We start from the raw sequence: 25,484 nt of genomic DNA on the forward strand, positions 1-25,484 counted from the left end.
ACATTTTCCCCTATTCTGTACCTAGACTTAACCAAATGACATCTCTAACCCCACCCGCTAACCCCAATGGCCTTCTAAAAATGGTATATAGTTGTACTAAGGCACTTTGTTGATTTAAAGTCTTTATTCTCTTTATTTCAATTAGAAAAACAAACAAACAAACACTATGTGATTTCTGTAAAAAACAAACAAAAAACAAACAAACATCAAAATGGCAGGTGGCTAAGTGATAAGAGGCACACACACCCCAAAATATTTGAGCACTCCAACCCACAAAAAAGCATCAGTTGCTCCAGGACTTATTTCATTGCTTTGTTTATTTTGTTTGACCCTAGCAATGCGTTGGCGAAGAGTTCTGGTTCCCCACCGCCTGCATTTGAAATACAGAATGGTGAACCTTTTAAATTTCCCCATTGCAGGCGATTTGTGCCTCTGTTCTTTGGTTTTGTTTCCTGCTTCATCATTGGCCAGTTTGAAAGTAGCTGTATTTTGAAGGCAGGGCAGGCACCAAAACCATCTCCATCCCAACAGTGGGAAGGAGCCACTTGCTCGCCTCTTTGGGAATTTGGTGCCTCTTTGTAGGGGGCATTCAGGGTTCCCAAGGAAACCATTGTCCGGTGGCTCTTTTTGAATAATAAAAATAAAAGCTTTCATTGCTAGGCTAGGCACCCTTGGATATATAAATTCAAATCAGTATGGAAAAGGGAAAAGCAGAGATCGCCTGGAGTAGAGAAAGTGTGTCTCTCTCTCTGTGTGTGAGTGTGCATGCTGGCATGACATTTATTGATATGACATGAAAGCAAGGACAGATGACAGCCGGGCATTTGGCAGGAGATTCTGACTGTGTGTTTTCTGGATGGCGGCCTGCTTCCTTTAAGCCTCAGCTTTGCAATATTGAATCTTTGGTCCTTCTCCACATCAAAGATTTCAGCTTGGACCTCCACTTTCAGCAACTTTCTCCAGTCACTACTGATCATCCCCACCACCACCACTCTCTCCCTCTCCCAGCGTTGGCTGTCTGCCATACTTTCGCAATCAGCTTCAAGCATCTAGTCCTTACCGTCTCTGCTCCGATCTCCTCCTCTGTGTGTTTCCCCCATTGCATTATTTCTCAACCCCTACCGCACCTCTCCAGCATTGCAAGCACTGAGCTGCCAGCAAGCCTGCCCCTCTCTGTCTGACATGTTTGACGCTTGCTTCTTCCTAATGAGGTTGTTACCAAAGAGCATTCAGTTGGGTGGTCCCTCACCTACAGTCCAAGAACAGTTTATACTGCGTGATGAGTTGTTTTAAGTTGGCTGGCACCCAGTGTGAAGGAAGTGAGCAGGGAGATGTTTTCCTCCCTCTCTCATAACACTAGAATTTGGGAGGCATCCATTGAAATGATGGCCACCGACTAGGATGGCATTGAATGGATTTTAGCCAGGTTCATGGCTATCAGTGGCTACCAGCCACAGGGAACATGCATTGCCTCTCTGTTTCAGGCAGTAGCACCTATGGAATACCAGTTACTGGCAATCAAAAGTGGTGTTCTGGGCTCCCCAAAGACATCAAGAGCCCGGATAGCTTAGTTGGTTAGAGTGTGATGCTGATAACGCCAAGGTTGCAGGTTAGATCCCCAAATGGGGCAGCTGCATATATTCCTGCATTGCAGGGGGTTGAACGAGATGCCCCTCAGGGTCCCTTCCAACTAGACAATTCTGTGATTGTTATTAATTGGTCACCTTTTTCTCCAGCAAGTGTTCTAGCCTCCATGATTCTATCTGCTTGGCCACTGTGACAACAGAGGCTGGGCTGGATGGGCCTTTAGCCTGATCCAGCAGGGCTCTTATATTCTTACAAGTCCTCACTTGCCTTGCTACAGCAGAGGGTGATGCCCATCCCTTCCTCCTCTGCTCAAAAGCCTCTAATGAACGAGAGTCTAACAACATCCAAGACAATCTGTTCCACTTTCGGCAGTCTTTGCTTAAAAAGGCATTTATAGGTATTGCTGTTGACCTGGTTGAAATGTTCGTAGAGCTACAATGGAGGTTTTAACTTGCACAATTTTACGGAAATTTTGTTCTGTGGTATTGTATGGAATCTGCCTTGAGATGACTTGGAAGATCAGCCTCAAAATATTTAGGGGTCTGGTCCGAAGGACTGTAAGCCTGGTCTGGGTTTGGGAGGATGTAAACGTAAGATTTTAAATAAAGAACAAGTGTCATAATTTGAGCCACATTAATTGCCTATTAATTTGCATGGATTAATGGCGGCTTTCCCAAAGGATTCTGAGTACTGCAGTTTTGACACGCGTGCAGACAATCCTGTCAGAAGAAACCCAAAAACTATAGTTCCCTGCAGAGAGGGAAGTGCTTTTGAACTAGTTTAATTTGCAGTGCAGAACAGAAACATGCTTTGCGTCTGGGGTCAAACTCGCACCAAACATTTAAAGCATATGGTCCCGTCCCCCGTTCCCCGTCCCCCACAAAAAATCCTGGAAACTGTAGCTTGTTAAGGGTGCCAGGGATGGATTCAAACTCTGTGAGGGGTGAACTAAAGTTCCCAGGATATAGCACTGTGCCTTAAATGTAAGGTGTGAATGTCACCAGATAATAAAGACTAACAATTTGAGGCTGGGTCTTCGCAGTACCAATTATCCCTCACCCCATTGTTCGCTCTTGAATTGGAGGGTGTGTTATATCCCCACAACACTACTTAATATTTTTTTTAAGGCCCAGCACCACAGAGCAGTGACAAATTTCAAGGCAACGGCAACCATTAACTTAAGTGCCTTTTTGCCCGCTCGGCGCATTATAGGCCCCAGCGAAGCCTGGTTGCTAGGCAACATGCACTTCACTCTCATTAGGATGAGTTATTTCCATGCTGGGGGATGCTGGCTCACCAGGAAGGTGTCATAATAAAGGGAAGAAGGCGGACAGGAGATGAAGGGATGCAGTGGGATGAGTCATGGCCTCAGAAAGACAGCCTGGCGCTCAATTAGAGCCAGGGAGCTTCCAATTAAACAGAAGCTGGCCTGGCCTATAAGTCTCCCCCACCGTGCTCCTCCTCCCGTCATCTATGGTGGCATTTGTTTCGCAGATAAGGGAGGCTGTGGTGGAATATCTAACACCAAAACTTTGAATAAAACTCCAAGTTCAAAATACTTCTTCAGCGGCTGGCTTCTCAAACGAGAGATGGATAGGCCCAAAGCCTGACCACCCGTCCTCTCCTGCTCACAGGGATGGAGGAAGTGGCCTTATCCCAAGTCAGGCTACCTAGCTCAGTATCGTTTACACTATAGAGTTACCTCAGGTTACAGACGCTTCAGGTCACAGACGCTTCAGGTTACAGACGCTTCAGTTTACAGACTCCGCAAACCCAGAAATAGTACCTCGGGTTAAGAACTTTGCTTCAGGATGAGAACAGAAATTGTGTGGCGGTGGGAGGCCCCATTAGCTAAAGTGGTACCTCAGCTTAATAACAGTTTTAGGTTAAGAATGGACCTCCAGAACAAATTAAGTTCTTCACCTGAGGTGCCACTGTAGTGTTCTTCAAACTTGAGTCCCTATGTACGGGCAGACTACAGATCCCATCATCCCTAGCTAAGCTGGCTATGGATGATGGAAGTTGTAGTCCAGTAACATATGAATGAATAAATGAATAAATGAATGAATTTTATTAATATGGTCACAGACCAGCGTCAGAACATATGAGAAACCGAGGTTGAAGAACACTGACTGGCAGTGACTCTTCAGGGTTTCAGGCAGGAACCTCTCCCAGCCCCACCTGGAGATGCCGAGGAGTGAATCTGGGACTTTCCAATGCACCCTGAGACCTGTGGATTTAGGGTGGTATAGAAATTTTAACAGCAACAACATACAGCAACTGCACTGGCGCTGATCTGGAACCCTTCCCTTAAAATATAGGAGGGCCACATGTAGAGTTTGGGAAGAAGTGAACCATAATCCTTCAAGAATCACACTTCTCCAACCTCTGCAGTGCAGGTCTCAAGCCAAGTCGTATGTACACATGAGGTGTAAAGAGTGCAGGCAGCCCATAAAAATGCAGTATTATTAGGGGAAATTGCTTTGGGCAAATTAAGCAGAATCGCATGCAAAGATGCATCTCGTAGGAGAAATATGAGGTAAGAGGCTGCTGAATTTTCATGAGGACTTGTCTTTCAAAAAGCAAGTCACAATCTGATGTGTATATATGGCAAGCTGAAGAATGGAAAAAAAGGAGGAACGGAGAGAAATGAAAACTGACAGATTCACTCATCCCTGTTGATGGCACATCTCTGCTTGCCTTGGGCTTATAGGACTTTTCCTACGATGACTCCAAAGTGGAATTCAACGTCGATGCCCCCAATGGGGTGGTGATGGAAGGGTACCTCTTCAAGAGAGCGAGCAACGCGTTCAAGACCTGGAACCGGTACGTTGGGATCTGTGTGTTTCCATAAAAGCCATGACCGCGAGAGACTTTTGTGGTGGCGTAGTGCTTAGAGTGTCGAACTAGGATCTGAGGAACCAGGGTTCGAATCCCCACTCACTGCAGCTCACTGGGTGGCCTTGGGCCAGTCAGTCTTTCAGCTTAACCTACTTCATAGGGTTGTTGGGAGGATAAAATGGGGAGGGGAAGGAACTGTGCACTGCCACCTTGAGCTCTCCAGGGGAAAAGTAGGATAGGAATGTTGGGAGGAAGATTTAATTGTATTTCTATCCCACCTTTCTCCCATGAAAATAATTTTTATTTTTATTTTAATTATTTTAATTTTAATTATTTTAATTTTAATTTCTACAGCTTACAATTTATGGTGCAGAATATTCTGTTCCATTGAATTCCAACTTTGAACTCCCTGGAGGAAAAGCTGGAATATATCAATGTAACAAACAAACAAACAAACAAACAAATAAAATTTATCCTCACCCCCTTTCTCAATTCTCTCTCTCTTTCTCTCTTCCTCAGGAGATGGTTCTCCATACAGAACAGCCAGCTGGTCTACCAGAAGAAGCTAAAGGTCAGCCAGGTTGCCTCTGATGACATTAGTGGATTAGCTGGCTTCTCTTGATGTCTTACTGTTCAGGGGATTGTCGAGCCATCCTATGCGGACTAGGACGAGAGATCAGACAGATTGAATGACTCCACACTACATGTGTTCAGAGCCAGTGGCAGAATCCATTTTAATTTTTGGTTCTGCAATCGACACTGTACATGCACAGAGAAGAGTCGGGTGGGTGAGATTCCCCCCAGAGGGGTGCTTCTGGCTTCTTCACTATCAGGTTTTGGCAATTGTTGAAGATGCCCCACTTCACCCTGGCCTTTGATGCCTGGCGTGTGTGTTTTGAGGGACCTGCCTTATTTTTGTGACTGTGATTTGTCTTAACTGCTTTTCATACTGAATTTTAGTTGTAACCTGCCCTAGGACCTGCTGATGAAGGGTGGGTAATATATCTAATAATAACAATCGCAATAATAATTCAGTATTGGTGTCTTCCAAATTTTCCAGAGTAGAATCTAATGGTTCTGCTGTACCCCTATGCATGCCACGTAAATTAGGGCCAAAATGAAAATAATATTTTTAAGGCAAATCTTCCAACAGCCTTACTATAACTGTTCACATTTGTGGCTACCCCTTTCTGAGAAGCCCCGGGCAACATACACTTTTAAAAAACCATATCTTATTTATTGGGGGAGTGTATCCCTTGTCTTTTGTGGAAGCCTCAGGCCAGGTAATGAAAATGGTAGCAGCAACAGTTCCCCCCCAAAGCAAAGAGCATGTGTTTTGAACCCCAGCTCATTCTTTTCAGAAAAATGGAAAACCCAGCTTTTATTGTCTCCTTTGCTGACAGAGTCCTTATCTGTATTTCCGTCAACATGTGGGGTATGCTACAGTTGGTAGCCACCAGCCATGCATGCTCATTTAATCGGGTGTGCAACCATGAGCCCTTGGGCTAGTAGCAGCCCATGGGGGCTCCCTATCCAGCACCCAGTGACCCCACCTCACTCTTCTTCCCCTACCAGCGCAGCATTAAGGCTTTAGACCAGGGAAGGGGAGCCTCAGGCCTGGGGCCTGAATCTGGCCCTCCCAACCTCTCTGCCTGGCCCTTGTAAATCTCCCTAGGCCACAGCCCTCACTGTCCTTGTTTTCCCCTACCTGGAATGTGTCCTTGAACTCCGATCATTTCTCCTGCTTGCCTGGGCAGAAGATAGGGATGTGCGTTTGTGTGTGTGTTTAGAAACTCGCCACCTGTACAAAGGTAAGGTTTCTATTCATTGCTCCACCCACTTTTGCCTCTGGCCCCGCCCACCCCTGGCATGTAGCCCCCCCCCTCCAGAAGAGAATAAGGCCCTCTGTCTGGAAAGGATTCCCTGCCTCTGATCTGGAAGCTCAAGGAAAACCAAGACAGCTTATAAAACACGCAACCATTTCCACACACTTGTGTATCTGCAACCGCAAGTGGGACATTGCAATGCCACTGACTCGCCTGCTCTGTTTTTGCCTGTTCAGGATGTCCTCACGGTGGTGGTGGAGGACCTCCGGCTTTGCACCGTCAAGCCCTGCGAAGACATCGAGAGGAGGTTTTGCTTTGAAGTCGTCTCCCCCACTAAGTACGTTGTGCAAGTCTCCTCTTTCTTTCTTTTCCAGTGCATTATAATTACAATCTTACCTTGGTTTTCAAACAGCTTAGTTCTTGAACGTTCTGGCTCCCAAACGCCGCAAACCCGGAAGTGACTGTTCCGGTTTGCGAACTATTTTTGGAAGCCGAACATCCGACGGGGCTTCCATGGCTTCCAATTGGCTGCAGGAGCTTCTTGCAGCCAATCAGAAGCTGCACTTTGGTTTCCGAACGTTTTGGAAGTCGAATGGACTTCTGGAATGGATTCTGTTCAACTTCCAAAGTACAACTGTATTATTTCTATTCTATTTCTATAGCGCCATCACACAGGAAGTGCCTTAGGCCAGGTGAGAACATTGGCCCACAAAGGTCAGAGTCCTCTACACTGAATGGCTCTCTGGGATTTTAGACAGGGTTCTCTCCCAGGCCTGTCGGCAGATGCCGAGGATTGAACCTGCGACCTTCTGTATGCGAAGCCTAGAGCAAGATCAGAAGAGCCTGCAGGATCAGGCCAAGGGCCCCATCTTGTCCAGCTTCCTGTTCTCACAGTGGCCAACCAGATTCCCCAAAGGGAAGTCTGTAACAGCACTCCTTTAATTGTGGCTAGTAGCCATTGATAGTCTTCTCCTCCATGAATTTTTCTCATCCTCTTTTAAAGCCATATAAGCTGATGATGATGATGATGATGATGATGATGATAATAATAATAATAATAGTAATAATAATTATTTTATTATTTATACCCCCCCCCCAAAATCTGGTGGCCATCACTACATCTTTCAGTAGCAGATTCCATTGTTTACTTAGGTGCTGTGTGGCCCATTTTAAGAGATCTGCATGTTTATAAAGTTTAGGGGAGCTTTTGTAAAAGGCCCAAAGCAAAGGCCAATCTGGTCCCATATCCTGTTCTCACAGTGGCCAACCAGATGCCTGCAGGAAGCTCACAAGCAAGACACAATGTCTCCTCGGGTTCCAAAGTGGACTCTCCTGATCCAGCGGATCATGACCCAGATTGGATAAATGGTCCAATTAAGGACAGTCCACACACCAGATTCCATTACCAAGCACTGTCTCTGTTCCATTCCCATATAAATGTTTTGGGTAGTCAGTGTTTTAATTCTTTGGCTTGATGTTCCGACACACAGTGGGAAAGTTGATCTTTCCAAGGCATGCTTTTCTGATGCCTGCTGCTTTTCTGATGCCGCCCTCATGGTGTGTTAACAACAGCCCTTTTTTGGTTGTTTAGTTATGTGTGGCATTTATTTGCCACCTGTCCTCCGAGGAAGTTTGAACCCTGTTCTCCCAGGGCCCACACTGGTTCTCATCTCCGCAATAGCCCTTCAGGTATTTGAAGAGGGCTTGTTCATGTCCCCTCTCAGTCTCCTCCTGGCTTAAGCACACCCTGCTCTTTCATCTAGAATCATAGAATGGTAGCATGGGAAGGGACCACGAGGGTCATCTAGTCCAACCCCAACTTCCCTTTCAGGAGCTGCATGCTGCAGGCCGATTCAGAGAAACTGCGCCAGGCGTGGATCCAAGCAGTTCAAGCTAGCATCGCCTCTGCCTATCGAGAGAGTCCCGACAGCTGCTACATTGAAGTAAGGACATGCGATTTTCGTTTCTGTCACTTTCTCATCCCCCCCCCTTTCCAATCTTATGTTCCGTTCTCCACATTCCTACATCAGTTTGTGATTTTTTAAATAAAAAAAGTCTTGTGAAAATTCAACGTTTTAAATATTTTTATTTATTTTATTTTTATTTATTTATTGAATTTACATACCGCCCTATACCCAGAGGTCTCAGGGTGGTTCACAGAAAAGATCACAATATATAAAAAGAAAACAATAACAATAACCCTATAACACCCCCAAATTTCTTCTAAATTTGTGTGCAATTTTGCCCCATGTTTGCAAAGCAATTTTACCAATGCAATGTATGTTTAAATGCTGTTTTCACTAATATGGGCCATGTTATGCACGCTTCACTTGACTGTATGCATTTTGGGGGGAGCAAATTCCTTGGCAGGAGAACTGCGTTGCAAAATCTGGAAAAGTGTAAATGCCAAAGGATGGCTGTGTTTCGGTTTACACATTGTTTTGCAAAACATGAATTAGGTAGGTTTGCTTATCAATCCGAACTGAATTGAATCTCTCCCCCCTCCCCCACCATCCCTACATTGAAGTGAGATCAGGGTATGGGGAGAGAAAGAGGTGCCGGTTATGGGGTCTACCCCACCCAGTAAGTGCAGTTGCCATTTCCGAGTTCAGTAATGTTTATCTGATATGAAAACATCCTAAGAGGGGTGACCAGGTGGACAAAATTCACAGTAAAGGTTTAAAGACACCTTTAGGGTAAGTTTATTTACTTTAAATATTTATTTGCAATTTGTCAGACCAGATCACACACACCTCGCGAAGACCAGCATTTTGCTTTTGACGCCTGTTCGGCTCTCATGTTGTTGTTGTTTAGTCGTGTCCAACTCTTCGTGACCCCATGGCCCAGAGCACAGCAGGCACTCCTGTCTTCCACTGCCTCCTGCAATTTGGTCAAACTCAAGCTGGTAGCTTTGAGAACACTGTCCAACCATCTCGTCCTCTGTCTTCCCCTTCTCCTTGTGCCCTCCATCTTTCCCAACATCAGGGTCTTTTCCAGGGAGTCTTCTCTTCTCATGAGGTGGCCAAAGTATTGGAGCCTCAGCTTCAGGATCTGTCCTTCCAGTGAGCACTCGGGGCTGATTTCCTTCAGAATGGATAGGTTTGATCTTTTTGAGTCATGGGACTCTCAAGAATCTCCTCCAGCACCATAATTCAAAAGTATCAATTCTTCGGCGATCAGCTTTCTTTGTGGTCCAGCTCTCACTTCCATACATCACTACTGGGAAAACCATAGCTTTAACTATACAGACCTTTGTTGGCAAGGTCATGTCTCTGCTTTTTAAGATGCTGTCTAGGTTTGTCATAGACTCTTTCATTTTGCATCATGGTGGATGCAAACGGCAAAAGGGCCTCATTTCCTTGGAGCAAATGGAAAAAGAGCTTCATTTCATTGGGGCAAAGGGGACACTGCCCCACCAAGCTCAGCCTGCCCTCACTCATCCCCTGTCTACCTGCGTTCTGACTTACAACCAACCTGAGGGTAGCCCCTCTTGCCAATGGCTCTGTCTCTGCCTGTCATTGGCTCTGGCGCCACCTACTGTTGGACTCCCTGCCTTCTGCCCTACCAGTCTCAATGGGAACCAGCCACTACTGGAATAATAATAATTTATTATTTATACCCCACCCATCTGGCTGGGCTTCCAACAAAATATTAAAATACAGTATTGCATCAAACATTAAAAGCTTCCCTAAACAGGGCTGCCTTCAGATGTCTTCTAAAGGTCTGGTAGTTGTTGTTCTCTTTGACATCTGGTGGGAGGGCGTTCCACAGGGCGGGTGCCACTACCAAGAAGGCCCTCTGCCTGGTTCCCTGTAACTTGGCTTCTCGCAGTGAGGGAACCGCCAGAAGGCCCTCAGCACTGGACCTCAGTTTCCGGGTAGGACAATGGGGGCGGAGACACTCCTTCAGATATACTGGGCCAAGGCCGCAAGAAACACCAGCAGGCAATTTTTTCATTGTTAAATCCCCCTCTGTGCCTCTTTCCAGAGACTGGACCGAACAGCTTCTCCTTCCACCAGCAGCATCGACTCGGCTACTGACTCGCGGGACCGCAGTGCCAAAGGCGAAACCATCCTGCAGAGGGTGCAGAGCATCCCAGGCAATGACCAGTGCTGCGACTGTGGGCAAGCCGACCCCCGCTGGGCCAGCATCAACTTGGGCATCTTACTATGCATTGAATGTTCAGGGATTCACAGGTAAGCTTGCTGAGTCGATCCTAGCAAATGGGGCACAAGGGCAACGGAATCGCCCTGCTCTGTTGGACTCGAAGGTCCATCAGTTCAAGCACCCTGTTCCAATAAGCCAGCCATAAGCCCTCTGAGAAACTCACAAAAAGGGCAATGGCATGCCTGTCCTGTCCACACCACTGGTCCATCTAGCTTGGTATTGACTACACTGACTGACTGGGGTCCTCTTAATTATTGGTATTTTTATTGATACTTGATATACAAATGTTCAAACCAAATACAAAGTATATTTTTATAATACAGTGGATGCTCAGGTTGCGAATGTGATCCGTGCGGCATGCATGTTTGCAACCCGCAGCATCCGCAACCCACAGCGGCGCGTCTGTGCACACACGGGTTGCGATTCGGCGCTTCTGCGCATGCACAGCCGCCGAAACCCAGAAGTAACCTGTTCCAGTACTTCCGGGTTTCGGTGGTCCGTAACCCGAAAAAACGCAACCTGAAGCGTCTGTAACCCGAGGTATGACTGTACACCAGAATAGAAGATATATTTTAAAAAATCTAATCTAAAAGGAACAGAGCAAAAAGAAGAAAAATGGGGGGAAAGAAAAGAAAGGGGGTGGGGAGAAAAAAAAGAGAGAAAGAAAATAAAGTGGGGAAAATATAAAAAGACTTCTGGTTCTCTTGTCTGTCATCTAAATATAGTATTCGCTCATTAACACCCAACTATTGTATTTTCTATAAGCCTTTACTTTTTCACTCTTCAAATCCAGGTGTTACAAGTTCAGTTTCTCTTCCACGCAAAAAGCCCCAAACCAGTTTCCAATACTTAATAAATGTCTGGCATGTTTTTCTCCAATTAAACATGTTGACTTTGCCATCTCAGCTAAGTCCAGTAATTTTAGATTCAGGTAGGTAGCCGGGCTGGTCTGACGCAGTTGAAATAAATAAAAAATTGTCCAGTAGCACCTTAGAGACCAACAAAGATTGTTCTGGGTATAAGCTTTCGCGTGCGTGTGTATCTGAAGAAGTGTGCATGCACACGGAAACTTATACCCAGAACAAACTTAGCTGGTCTCTAAGGTGCTACTGGAATTTTTTTCATTTATTTCCAGTAATTGTACCAGCCATTCCTCTGTAGTATGTATCTTTCTATCCTGGCAGGGGTTCTCCAGGATTTCAGACAAGGGACATTCCTAGCTCTACCTAGAGATAAGAACATAAGACAGGCCTGCTGGATCAGGCCAAAGCTGGTCCATCTACTCCTGGACATGAGCACGAGAGTAGCCCTCTCCACCTGCAATTCCCAGCAGTTGATATTCAGAGGCATAATGCCTCTGCCAGAAGAAGCAGAACATAGCCATCACGACTAGTAGCCACCAATACTCTTGTCCTCCATAGCACCAGGGATAGAACCTGCACCCAGAACAAGTGTTCTAACCACTGACCCTGTACTAGACTGGCTGCGTGTGCAGAAATCCTGTGGACGTGCTGATTAATACGTGCCATCTTGTGTGTGTATGTACCAAACAGCAGTTGAACTGTACAACCACTCTCCTCTCTTGTCTGTTTCCCCCTTCCCTACAGGAGCTTAGGGGTCCACTGCTCCAAAGTGCGGTCGCTCACACTGGATTCCTGGGAGCCAGAGCTACTGAAGGTAGAGGCCAAAACTCCAAATGACAAATAGGTAGTAGGCAGGAAGGGTTAGTGGGTGGGAGGGGGGCACCTCTGGAGGGGGTGGGGTGGGAGCTCTCTGGCGCACTTTGTTGGACTACTGTTTCCATCGTCCCTGTCCATTGGCCATGCTAGCTGGGAATGATGGGAATTGTAGACCCGTAACATCTGAAGGGGCCCATGTTGGCTATCCTTGATCTAGCTCAGGGGTAGTCAACATTTTTATACCTACCACCCACAAATGCATCTTGATGGTAAAATTTCCTTACTGCCCACCAGTGCTTGATGGAAGGAGGATTCAGCTTGTGCTGTAGAACCCCCTACTGCCCACCAGGAATCCTGAAATACCCACTAGTGGGCGGTAGGGCTGATAACCCCTGATCTAGCTGATAGGGATGGGATTTCAGTTTCTCATTTTCCTGGTCGTAAGTTCGGTTCTCCAAATTTCCACATCAGTTTGTAATCATATATATATATATATATATATATATATATATGCAGGTTTTGGTGTCTTCGGGTGTCTTCCCGTGTAAGAGTCGGGGTGTCTGGGCGACGTTTCGACGAGGTCTCACTCGTCATCTTCAGGCTGGTGCTTTCGGCTTCTTGTTACTGGAACAGAGCAGAATCTGGTGTTTGAGTTCCTATAAATACTGTTGAGGGGTGTGGTGTATAGCCTCCAACGTTCTGGGCAGAGAGGAAGTTCCTAGATTAGTGTGCCTTTTCTTCTTTTGTTCCTTAATTACTTGAGGGATATCTTGAGTGATTTCATGAGTGATATTCTGAATACCACTGGGTGGGTCATTAAGTGTAGATTAGTTACTAAAGCTTTCGTGTCTTGACCTCTTGAGCTTGTGAAGAGTTTTTCTGAGAAGAAAATACACGAAGCCAAGCCAGAGCACAACTAAATGCAGCACAGCCATCTTCTCAGAAAAACTCTTCACAAGCTCAAGAGGTCAAGACACGAAAGCTTTAGTAACTAATCTACACTTAATGACCCACCCAGTGGTATTCAGAATATCACTCATGAAATCACTCAAGATATCCCTCAAGTAATTAAGGAACAAAAGAAGAAAAGGCACACTAATCTAGGAACTTCCTCTCTGCCCAGAACGTTGGAGGCTATACACCACACCCCTCAACAGTATTTATAGGAACTCAAACACCAGATTCTGCTCTGTTCCAGTAACAAGAAGCCGAAAGCACCAGCCTGAAGATGACGAGTGAGACCTCGTCGAAACGTCGCCCAGACACCCCGACTCTTACACGGGAAGACACCCGAAGACACCAAAACCTGCATTCCTGTACCCGTGAAAATCTACGAAAGCATATATATATATATATATATATATGCAGGTTTTGGTGTCTTCGGGTGTCTTCCCGTGTAAGAGTCGGGGTGTCTGAATACAATATATATATATATGCTTTCGTAGATTTTCACGGGTACAGGAATGCAGGTTTTGGTGTCTTCGGGTGTCTTCCCGTGTAAGAGTCGGGGTGTCTGTGCGACGTTTCGACGAGGTCTCACTCGTCATCTTCAGGCTGGTGCTTTCGGCTTCTTGTTACTGGAACAGAGCAGAATCTGGTGTTTGAGTTCCTATAAATACACCACACCCCTCAACAGTATTTATAGGAACTCAAACACCAGATTCTGCTCTGTTCCAGTAACAAGAAGCCGAAAGCACCAGCCTGAAGATGACGAGTGAGACCTCGTCGAAACGTCGCACAGACACCCCGACTCTTACACGGGAAGACACCCGAAGACACCAAAACCTGCATATATATATATATATATATATATATATATATATATATATATATATAGTCTTCATGAAAATTCATCAACATGCTATGCTCATTTCTGCCACTGTACACAGTTTGCAGTTTCCCTAAATTGACACAATTTTTGCAAAACCCAATTTTTCCTGAAATAATGATTTTTAAAACGTTGTTTTCATGAATGTATGCATTTGAATGCAAATTGTATTCATATATATGCCTTCTTTTGTACACATTTCATTTGTTGAGGACTGTGTTGAAAAATTTGGATAAATGCAAATTTCAGAGGTTGGTTGTGTTTCTGCTTAATAATAATAATAATAATAATAATATATTTATTCATTTATTCATTCATTCATTCATTCATTCTCCGCCCATCAGGCTGGGTTTCCCCAGCCACTCTGGGTGGCTCCCAACAGAATATTAAAAACACAATAAAACATCAAACATTAAAAACTTCCCTAAACATATTCTTCCATATGGTTTGACAATATGTGAATTTGGTGACTTCGCCTTTAAATGCAAACTGGATCAAATTTATTTGCCATTGGGGAAAATGAGAAACTGGATCAAATTTCTTCACCGTTGGGGAAAATGAGAAACTGACAGAAACTGAAATTGACAGAGTCAGCCATCCCTAATTGTGGGTAAATGCGGTTGGCTGCGGACGGGGGGAGGAGAACATCTCTTCCCCCTAACATACTGTGTTTCTGCTTGCTTTCCTAAAAGCTGATGTGTGAGCTGGGGAATGCCACCATGAACCAGATCTACGAGGCGCAGTGCGAGGAGATGGGACTCAAGAAGCCCACCGCGGGCAGCTCAAGGTATGGCTGCCTCCTCTTCGCTCTGCAGTGTGTAGGACAGGAAGGCCCTCTTGAAGGGCAATACCCTCTAGACCAGAAATGGAGAGCCTATGGCCCTCCAGGAGTTATTGAATACTACCAAACCTTATGAGGAATGGTTGAGGGAGCTGGGTATGTTTAGCTTGGTAAAGAGGAGACTGAGAGGAGGGATGATCGCCATCTTCAGATATCTATAGGGCTGTCACATGGAGGATGGAGTAAGCTTGTTTGCTCCTGGGACATGAAGCAATAGCTTCAAGTTACGAGGAAAGAGATTCCGACTAAGCGTCGGGAAGATCTTTCTGACGGTAAGAGCTGTTCGACAGTGGAACAGACTCCCTTTCTCATTGCTGACCTTGTTAACCCAGGTAAACTCTTTCCGATCCACTGATATTCAACCCTGAGATCAGCCGGTAGATCCCAATGCACCCTCTTATCTATTTGTGGCCTAGCCCCATAAACAAGTCAGAGCAAAGGCTCAGCCTAACCTCTGCATCAGCTTTGTGCAAGCAAATCAAAGATGGACGCTGAACTAAACAGGTGCTCTGAAGGAGCTCTTCATGAAACTGAGTTCCCTCTCAGGCAGGACAAAGAAGCATGGATCAAAGTCAAATATGTGGAGAAGAAGTTCCTGAAGCAGCTGTCGACTGGGGAGGCCCTGGCGGAGAATGAGAGGAAACCCCGGCGCTGGAGCGTGAAAAAGTGCCAGAGGCGCAACAGCTCCACAAAAGCGCCCACAGCACGGAGGAAGTACCGGCACGAAGCAGGAAACGCATCACCGGCAGCACACTCTTCAGGTGAGGAGCTGCTGTTTGCCACGCCATCCCTTATTTTCTGCATGTGCCGTCTCTTAGAAGGGGTGGTTCATCCGTGGCTCAGTTCAGTAACACAATGTATTATTATTTTTACTTCACATTAGGCATTTTCAGAAGTCACATTCAGAGTTTTAGAAGGGTCCTGCTGGGTTGGACCAATGGCCTATAAAGATTAAAGCACCTCACCATTCTAAAGGGTGTCAAAGTGCAGGCAGGATTTATCCACTTTCTCATCTTAGCGCTGTGGGGCAACAGTGCTAAGATCTGAGGTGAGCCTCTGTCTGCTCTTTAAAAAGCAGCAGGCAGAGGCATATCTCCAATCTTAGCACTGTCAGGAGATTGACGGGTGGACAGCTCTGTCCACTCTGAAAATGGCCCTACTGAGATAATAACTTTCCAGAGATTTAGCTTGGTAATAATATATTTTGCAAATCATATAGGAACATTTACTATATAGTTTTCGAAAGTTGTTCATTTGCTGTGCGTTCCACACACCTCTTAAGTTAGCGTAACTAAACTCTGCATGGCAGTTCCTGAGACATCAAGATCCCAAGAGCAGGTTTTTTGCAAGTGGATTCCATTTTGCCTCAGGATGGCAGACAGAACCTTTCAAAACCTCACTAATCTTAACCACTGATTTTCAAACTGCACACTTGTTTGGATTGTTAGAAGAGCAGCACTGGTGTACAAGACGGGTCGTGGATGATATAGGGTGGTATTGCTGTCCTACTCAGAATACTCCCATTGAAATTAATGGATATAGCTAACTTTGGTTCATTAATTGCAGTGAACCTCCTCTGAGTAGCGCTTAGCTGAATACCTCCCAAAGCACTTACTCTGCAGATAATGCTATTCATTACGCATTCTGTAATCCTACCACATTTAAGGACCTGAGAAGAGCCTGCTGGGTGTAGTTCTGCCTCCTCTTCTTACAGTGGCCAACCAGATGCCTATGAAGACTGAAAGCAGGACCTCAGCATAACAATATTCTCCCTCCTTGCAGTTTTCAGCAGCTGGTATTCAGACGCATGGCTGTCTCCAACTGTGGAGGCAGAACCGAGCCATCATGACTCATTGTTGCTGAGAGCCCTGTCCTCAATGAATTTGTCTCAAAGCCACCCAAGTTGGTGGTCATCAGTGCCTCCTGTAGCAGCGAGTTCCATAGTTTAACCATATCCTGCATTATACAGTGGTACCTCGGGTTGCATACGCTTCAGGTTACATACGCTTCAGGTTACAGACTCCGCTAACCCAGAAATAGTGCTTCAGGTTAAGAACTTTGCTTCAGGATGAGAACAGAAATCGTGCTCTGGCGGCGCGGCGGCAGCAGGAGGCCCCATTAGCTAAAGTGGTGCTTCAGGTTAAGAACTGTTTCAGGTTAAGTACGGACCTCCGGAACGAATTAAATACTTAACCCGAGGTACCACTGTATTGTGGCTGAGTGTGTATGTGTGCACAAGTTGTGTGCGTGAGAACACAAACAACAAACACAGGGACCATATAAGGGTTGCTCTTTCCACACAGCTGCCACCCTTGAGAGGAAGTTCCGACGGGATTCCCTCTTCTGCCCCGACGAGCTGGATTCGCTTTTCTCGTACTTCGACACGGGAGCCGGGGCTGGGCCACGCAGTAAGTACACTTAAGCTGCTGGCATCTTTGCTGGCAACTTTGCCCTTCCATTCTGCCGCATCTGGGGTGTGCATCTTGAGTCGCAACAGCAGCAAAAACACTGAGAAAGGGTGGGGTTGGAAGGAAAAAATACACAATGGGTTGTATCTAAGTAAGTTCTACTCTTGAGTAGGACTGCACTGGCTAGAACCCAAGTATTTTTCAAGAACCGCAACCTATTGTCCCCCCCCTCCCAATTTCACCTTTATCATTTCCTACCCCCTTAGTCTTTTTATGCTTTATGGGACTGGTTTCTTCCTTCTTTTTCGCCCCTGCTTAAAAGGACAGTTAATATAAACTCTTTATATATACAGAACATTGAACAGTATGAAATATATGCAATATGCACTCTCTGCAAAACTAAATAAACAGAAATCTTATAAATCTCTGAAAATCACAAAATATGCACTCTTGATGGATTCTCTTGAAAATATAGAACCAAATAAACATAAGTTTTATGAGTCTCTGAAAGTCTTTGTCGACTATGCAAGTCTCTGAAAGAAGCAATGGGTCAGATTCTTAACTGGTGACAACAAGCCATAAATCTGTGCATATTTTGTGATTTTCAGATATTTATAAGATTTCTGTTTGTTTGGTTTTACAGAGAGTGCATATTTCATATATTTCATGCTGTTCAATGTTCTGTATAGATTATATAAAGAGTTTATATTGACATCGCATTGGCATTGTTGTACTTGGTCATCGTGTTGCCTTGGCTATTACTGATGATTGTTTGCAACACAGGGGTTTAATTGTTTGGTTACTAAAAGGACAGTTAGCCAGCTTTCTTTCCTGTCCCCCTCTCCCATTGATCCTTTAAGGAGAGCAAGATCCATTTCTTTAAATAAATAATAAAAAAGCAGAAAAACCACCAGTGCCTATGACCATGACTGCCCCCTAAACTTCCTTCCACCTTCCACTTAGGTGGCAACCACATCTCTGTGCCGCACCCCCTGGCAGCCAGCCCATGGAGCGACAGTGGTAACGGTCCCACTGGGAGCGGGTCGCCATTCCTCCTGGATGGAGGTAAGGGGGAATGGCTTGGCAGCATAGCCCTACGGGAGGCGCGAAGTGGAATTTCCACGTTCAGAGGCAGTATACCTCTGGGTACCAGATGCTTGTGTGTGTGTGTGTGCCTCCCCGCATATTAAAATGCCCTTGGATTGTGTCTTGTTGGCCCCGCAGGTCTGAGCAGTGACAGTGGGCTGGGCGGCAGCACCGACGGCAGCACCGACGTCCTAGTGTTTGGCTCGGTGGTGGACAGCGTCACGGAGGAAGGTAAGTGCTTCTTGATAAAGGTAAAGGGACCCGTGACCGTTAGGTCCAGTCGCGGACGACTCTGGGGTTGCGGCGCTCATCTCGCTTTATTGGCCGAGGGAGCCGGCATACAGCTTCCGGGTCATGTGGCCAGCATGACGAAGCCGCTTCTGGCGAACCAGAGCAGCGCATGGAAACGCCGTCTACCTTCCCGCTTTATTTACCTACTTGCACTTTGATGTGCTTTCAAACTGCTAGGTTGGCAGGAGCAGGGACCGAGCAACGGGAGCTCACCCCGTCGCAGGGATTCGAACCGCCGAACTTCTGATCAGCAAGCCCTGGGCTCTGTGGTTTAACCCACAGCACCACCCGCGTCCTTGATAGCTGACTTCAATTATCTGATAAATTTGAGCTCCTGACATGAGAGCCTTTTGCGGTCCAAGGGCCATATTCCTTACCTGGCAACCTTCTAGGGGTCTCATGGCACAGATGGGCAGGGCCAGGGACAAAAGTGGGCAGGCAGAGCCAGGGATGTCTGTTTTAACTTTTGTGCAGTGGGACAATTTCTACTCTTTCTTTCTTCCTCTCCTTCTCATGCACCCACACACCCCTCTCTTATCTTCCATTCATCAAGTCTCAAGGACACATTCCAGTGAAGCAGAAATACTCAAGGAGGATGTGAAGCCAGGCTGGTTGAGGGGTGTGGCCTGGGGAGAATTCTGAGGGCCAATCAGAAAGGCCCATAGGGCCACATCTGCTACTTAGCCCAGCCTGAGGTTCTGTATGCCTGCTCCAGTGCAAAGCAAGGAAATAAATCAGGAGGCGGGGCTATGCAAATGATAGGGTGGTCCTAGGCAAACAAGAGGGTGGAGCTGTTCAGGACATAGCTGCAGGCTTGGTTCCCATTGAGGCCAGAGAACAGGTCTGAGCATCACATATGGTCTATGTCTGTGCCTCATGCTGGCTTTTTCTTCTCTGCCTCTCGTCCTACGCCTTGTTAGAGTGCGAAGTTTCAGAAGAATCCAGCGGAGAAGCTGAAATAGAGCAAGAGGCCTCCGATTTGGAGGACCTGCGGGAGCTGCACCCGGGTTTGCTGGTTTACAAGGCTTCGCGGGCCAGGAATTTGCCTGTGATGGCGGAGGCCCTGGCGCACGGGGCGGACGTCAACTGGGTGAACGACGAGGATGAGAACAAAACCCCGTTGATCCAAGCCGTAATGGGGGTAAGGCTAACAAGCCTCAGCTATTTCAATGGCGGCAGCGGCGGTATTTATTTAATTCGTAAAAATTTATACACCGCCTGATTTTTTAAAAAATAAATAAATAAAACCTCAAAGAGGGTTATGAAGAAAGATAAATCAGAGACATTCATCACTAAGAGAAATTAAATGGATTAAAACTTGCATCAACTTTCTAGACATCTGGGTTGGCAAGAATGTTTTTAGCAGGCTCTGAAAGGAGTACAGTGAGGGTCCCGACCTGATATCAAGAGGCAGGGAGTTCCAAAGGGTAGACACTGCCACACTGAACAATCGAGTTCTTACAAATACAGAATGGGCATTATGTCCCACAGGCGACAGTGCCAGTCCCGCCAATTGACGTGGTAGAGTGGGTGCAAATGGAGGTAAGACCAGGCCCCCCTGCAGAGGGTGGGGAGCTGCCTGGTACACTTGCCCTGGGTCTCGGAGGCCTAAGTCGGTTGTGGGGGGCCTTCGGGGACTGACTGGTTTTTTTGTTTGAGTTTATAACTTTATTCTAACAAGATTCCCGCCCTGGGCCTCAGACAATCTTTGCATGTGCCTGGTTAAGGTGATCTTAAAGGTAAATGGATCCCAAGTTGTTAAGGGATTTTTTCTCACATTTCTCCTCCTCAGAGCAGACCCACTGAAGTTAATGGACCGTGATTAACCTGTCTGTCAAGGGGGTTTACAACATTAAAATACAATACAATAATATCTATTGTATAAATAAAATACAATAATATCTATCGATACACACGCACACACATATGTACAACATAGTTAAGAACAGCAGCAAAACAAGAATAGATAGTAGTTGATTAAAAAGAGAGATTGTGAAGACCTGCTAAAAACTTAACTTTTGTGGTGTCTCCCAAGGAACTCTTGCAATTGTAGCTCTGATAAAGGTGCCAAGAGTTCTGTAGGGGGGCAGCAGTCTCCTCAGAAAACTACAACTCCCACGGCTCTCTAGCAAGAAGGGATGCAGATTACACTTGCCGAAGTCTGTTTGGTGCTCCTGTAGTTTCTTTCTCCCATCTGATCTCTCTCCCAATTGTCTCCATCAGGGCTCCTTGATAGCCTGCGAATTCTTGCTCCAGAATGGAGCAGACGTTAACCAAAGAGATATTCGAGGGCGCGCACCTCTGCATCACGCTACGTATTTGGGCCACACTGGGTGAGTCATTCGGCGCTTGAAGCTACCAGGAAGGGGTGCCTTAGCTTAAGCTGGTATATGTCAGACCTGGCTATCCACGTACTAATTGTGTCCTAGCTTGACTACTGCTATGCATTCTACGCGGGGCTGCCTTTGAAGATAGTTCAGCATCATCCATTGGTGCAAAATGCAGCTGTGTGGATGCTGAGGGGTTCAAAGAGGTCCAATCACACTTGGTTGTCTCCAAATAAACATGAACCCATCTAATTTGTACTTTCCAAAACAATCCTCGAGCCGAACCATAGCCATCCGCCGAAATTTGCACCTCTCCAAATCTTGCAGTGTAGTTCTCCTCTCGAGTAATGTGTTCAGAAGTGTACCTGTTGAGGAAGGCTCATTTTGTCTCCCTGACTGGCTGCCTTTGACAGCTCAGGAGTTTGGAGGAGGAGTTTGGATTTGATATCCCGCTTTATCACTACCCAAAGGAGTCTCAAAGCGGCTAACATTCTCCTTTCCCTTCCTCCCCCCACAACAAACACTCTGTGAGGTGAGTGGGGCTGAGAGACTTCAAAGAAGTGTGACTGGCCCAAGGTCACCCAGCAGCTGCATGTGGAGGAGTGGAGACGCGAACCCGGTTCACCAGATTACGAGTCTACTGCTCTTAACCACTACACCACACTGAGATCGGTTGTTTACTTAAAAACCTGACAACAGGCAAAGCCATGCGCTTCCTGCCTGAAATATTTAAATTCAACCAGTCTTGGCAGGCTCCAATTTTGACTAAATTGTTCTCTGACATTAACCAGGCAGGGGTTATTCCTGTTGGGTGGTGTTCCAGAATTATTGTTCCTCTGTAGAATAAATGGGGAGAGATCTGAGCCTAAAAATTATAGGCCATTTGGTGTTCTGGATACAAGTCCACATAAAGTTTTGTTGACTAAGCTTCAAATCTAGGCAGAGGAAAATGGCATTTTTGCAGACTGGTTTTGGGCATAGAAAAAGCACAACCGATCAATGCTTAGTGCCTCACCCATTCAATTCCTAAAAGTCTGAGTCAGGTGGGGGGAAGTTCGTATGTGACTTTTATGGGTTTTACTTAAGTATTTGATTTAAAGACAGAGGTGGTTTGTGTGGAAAATGATCACATACTAATATAAATATTATTTATGTATTTATTTTATTGCATTCACAGCCCACCCTTTTCTCCTAGGTGGCATACATAGTTCTCCACCTCCTCATTCACTCCCTACAACAACCACCTTGTGGGGTGGGTTAGGCTGAGAGGGAGCGACTGGCCCCAAGGCTATGTGGGGATTTGAACCCTGGTCTCCCAGGTCACAGTCCAACACACTAACCATTAAACTACGTTGCCGCTTCTAATTCAGAAACTTTACTCACACACTGCATATACGGGGTTCAAATGTGCATAGAAATATTGGTGAACATAATGTAAAGTAAAGGTAAATGGACCCCTGACCATTAAGTTCAGTCGCGGATGACTCTGGGGTTGCAGCGCTCATCTCGCTTTATTGGCCTAGGGAGCCGGCGTACAGTCATGTGGCCAGCATGACTAAGCCGCTTCTGGCGAACCAGAGCAGCGCACAGAGATGCCATTTACCTTCCCGCTGGAGCGATACCTATTTATCTACTTGCACTTTGACATGCTTTCGAACTGCTAGGTGGGCAGGAGGCTGAGCAAGGGGAGCTCACCCTGTCGCAGGGATTTGAACCGCCGACTTTCTGATCGGCAAGTCCTAGGCTCTGTGGTTTAACCCACAGCGCCACCCGCGTCCCAACATAATGTATAGAAAGGCATTATTTTAAGGAGAAACCACATTGCAAAAATGAGGAGAAATAGGCACTAAAATGCTAGTGAGTTTTCACGAGGACTTTAAACAATAATAGTAATCGCAAACCGATGTGGAAATGTGGAGAACCCAACTTAACATTGGAAGAATGAGAAACTGAGATAGATGGAAACTGACCCGTTTGTCCACCCTTAATAGGATTGCAGCCTCAGCCTACTATGGTTGGCTGTGATTTTTCTCCGACATCTCTGTGTCTCTTGCTCACTCTCTCTCTTTCTCTCTCTTTTTACGTTTGACAGCCAGGTCTGCTTGTTCCTAAAAAGAGGAGCCAACCAGCACGCGGTGGACGAGGATGGGCAGGACCCTCTGAGCATCGCGGTCCAGGCTGCTAATGCGGACATTGTTACCTTGTAAGTGGGGCCCCTCTGCCATGTCAGAGCCTTCCCCCTGGATCTGATCATAGAATTGTTGAGTTGGAAGGGACCATGAGGGTCATCTAGCCCAGCCCCCCTGCAATGCACTGGCTTGCTGCGAGTCTCGACCCTTTCAAAGCCTAAGCAGTCTAGGCCAGGGTTGCAGAAACAGTGAACAAGAGAAGTAAAGAAGAAGAAGAAGAAGAAATGACACCCATATACTATCCCCCAAAAAGAGCCCAGAACTTGCAAACATTACAAGGTCGTTATTGTAATTAACCTGCATTTAACCTAATACAGTGCTTATAAAAATGAATTCAAAATATTGTTAAATTTGTCCGTGGCCAGTCTACCTTTATGAACGATTTGTTCTAGTTACAGGTAGATAGCCTTGTTGGTCTGCTGTAGTCGAAACAAAACGAAACAAAATGAAAAAAAATTTAAAAATTCCTTCCAGTAGCTCCTTCGAGACCAACTAAGTTAGTTATTGGTATGAGCTTTTGTGTACATGCACACTTCTTCAGATACACATGTGTTGTTTTATATGGCTAAGCAGACCTTCCCTCCTCCTCCAGGCTGCGTCTGGCTCGAATGAACGAAGAGATGCGAGAAGCCGAGGGCCCGTTTGGTCATCCAGGTCAATATCCGAACAACAGCCCCACAGAGCTCCAGTACAGGAAGTGTATACAGGAGTTCATCAGCCTTAACATAGATGAGTGTTAGTGACGACTCCCGCAACCCTGATGCCTCCTCTTCCTCCTCCTCCTCCTCCTCCTCCTCCTCCTCCTCCTCTTTTGGGTCGAAATTTAATGATGCTGACTGAGCCCAGGAAAGAAGGAAACAAAACAAAACTGTAGACGTGTCTTGTGGTGGGGGGAGGGGGGATGTTTGGCAACTGGGGGGCGGGGGGCTCGCTGATGGAAGTTTTCCATTCCAAAAGCCCATGGGTGGGTTTGCCCCGATGGCCACGCAGAAGGAGGAAGAGAGATAAAGAGAGAGACTGAGAGAGGGGATACAGGCAAAGAACCCTTAACATGAAATATATGTGTAAAATGTTCACCTCTGGTCCCAGAATTGGGGAGGGTTCTGGTTTTTAAGGTACACAAACTTTGGAAGCAGGTGGATCAGGGCCAGAACACCTGTTCTGCCTTGCGGGCTTTGCAGGATCACGTCCACACCACAGAGCACCTTTTAATGCACATTAAAAGCACGCAGCTTTTCCCTGAATAACCCTGGGAACTGGAGCTTGTTTAAGGGTGCTAGGGAGTGTAGCTCTTTGAGGGGTCAACTACAGTTCCCAAGATTTTTTGGGGAGTAGCCCTGTGCTTGGTGTGGGTCAGCCCTAAGAGCGTAAGAAGCGCCTCTCACCCACTTTTCCAAGAGTTTGATTGCTGTTTTTAAACCCGCGTTGCCAGGAATTAAAAGCAAGGTTCGGAGGAGAGAGACTTTTGCAGAGAGAAGAGGGAATTGTACATATAGGTGAAAAGGGAGCCGAGATTTGGGACTTGAAAGAGGCATATTCCTCTCTCTCTCTCTCTCTCTCTCTCTCTCTCTCTTCCCAGTGGCATTAGCCATCAACCTGTGATGTGTCTTTCAGATGGTTTGGAGTGTCGATCACACACACACATATGAAAAGCTCAGTCAGTTGGTTTGGGCTGGAAACGCAAATTCCTGGCCCACTTAATGTACAGAGCAGGTGTTGACAGGGGTTTGGTGGGGCGATCGGCAGGTCTGTTTGCTGTGCCCTTTTTGCATGTGCTACAGTTCTTTGGATTGAGAGGCATGGCTGCCCACCTTACATGCTCTCAGGTTAATGCCGGCAAAGGCTTCCTCTGGTTTTTGCTTTGTTTTGTTTTGAGGTGGTTTTTCTTTTCCTGTGTGTGTATGGAATATTTAACAGGGAGGTAAGCTTAGCTGGTCAAAGCCATAACTCAGCCGCTTCCAAGATGAGGACGCGATCCTTGAAGGGCGAAGGCAAATGTAACATACATGAGAAGAGCGTGGAAGCATCGTCGCCGTGGGTTGTGTCCACTGTTAGCCTTACTCAGAGTAGATCTATTGGATTGAACAGGCACAACTAATTTGGGTCTATTAATTCCAGTAGGCCCACTCTGGCTAGGATTTAGTTGGATGCAACCTGTGTTTGATGCAAATTGTACCCTCATCTCTTTTTCAGGGTCAAACTCAGGGGGTGAGGCAGGGAGAATGCTGCCCCTTTATGGCCAATAAAATAAAATAAAAATCAGTTGTGGGTGGCCTCAGTTGGCTACTATCTGCGTCGTGAATGAGACGCCTCCAGTCCTGGTCCCATAGGCAGTTTTGTAACTGTTGTTGTTTTTTAAATGCCTCTTTATGGAGGATTGGCGGTGTGAATGAATAAATTAAGGGTGGCCAGTT

The 25,484-nt window shown here is 46.2% G+C and overlaps 1 protein-coding gene across 1 annotated transcript in view; it reads left to right on the plus strand.

Annotated features, from left to right (window-relative positions):
* Positions 1 to 25,483, plus strand: part of ACAP3 (ArfGAP with coiled-coil, ankyrin repeat and PH domains 3) — a 115,012-nt gene extending 89,529 nt beyond the window's left edge. Inside the window, exons 10-24 of the mRNA XM_082230737.1 lie at positions 4,301 to 4,413; positions 4,948 to 4,999; positions 6,491 to 6,591; positions 8,086 to 8,197; positions 10,242 to 10,450; positions 12,029 to 12,098; positions 14,621 to 14,715; positions 15,316 to 15,530; positions 17,073 to 17,177; positions 18,141 to 18,242; positions 18,402 to 18,494; positions 19,475 to 19,695; positions 20,778 to 20,887; positions 22,974 to 23,084; positions 23,663 to 25,483. Coding sequence (XP_082086863.1) covers positions 4,301 to 4,413; positions 4,948 to 4,999; positions 6,491 to 6,591; positions 8,086 to 8,197; positions 10,242 to 10,450; positions 12,029 to 12,098; positions 14,621 to 14,715; positions 15,316 to 15,530; positions 17,073 to 17,177; positions 18,141 to 18,242; positions 18,402 to 18,494; positions 19,475 to 19,695; positions 20,778 to 20,887; positions 22,974 to 23,084; positions 23,663 to 23,810 — 1,857 coding nt within the window. The 3' untranslated portion in view covers positions 23,811 to 25,483. The remainder of the gene's footprint in view (positions 1 to 4,300; positions 4,414 to 4,947; positions 5,000 to 6,490; positions 6,592 to 8,085; positions 8,198 to 10,241; positions 10,451 to 12,028; positions 12,099 to 14,620; positions 14,716 to 15,315; positions 15,531 to 17,072; positions 17,178 to 18,140; positions 18,243 to 18,401; positions 18,495 to 19,474; positions 19,696 to 20,777; positions 20,888 to 22,973; positions 23,085 to 23,662) is intronic.
* Position 25,484: the final 1 nt, after the last annotated feature.

This window comes from Podarcis vaucheri (genome assembly GCF_965113315.1).
Source record: "Podarcis vaucheri genome assembly, chromosome: 7".
Classification (NCBI taxonomy): domain Eukaryota; kingdom Metazoa; phylum Chordata; class Lepidosauria; order Squamata; family Lacertidae; genus Podarcis; species Podarcis vaucheri.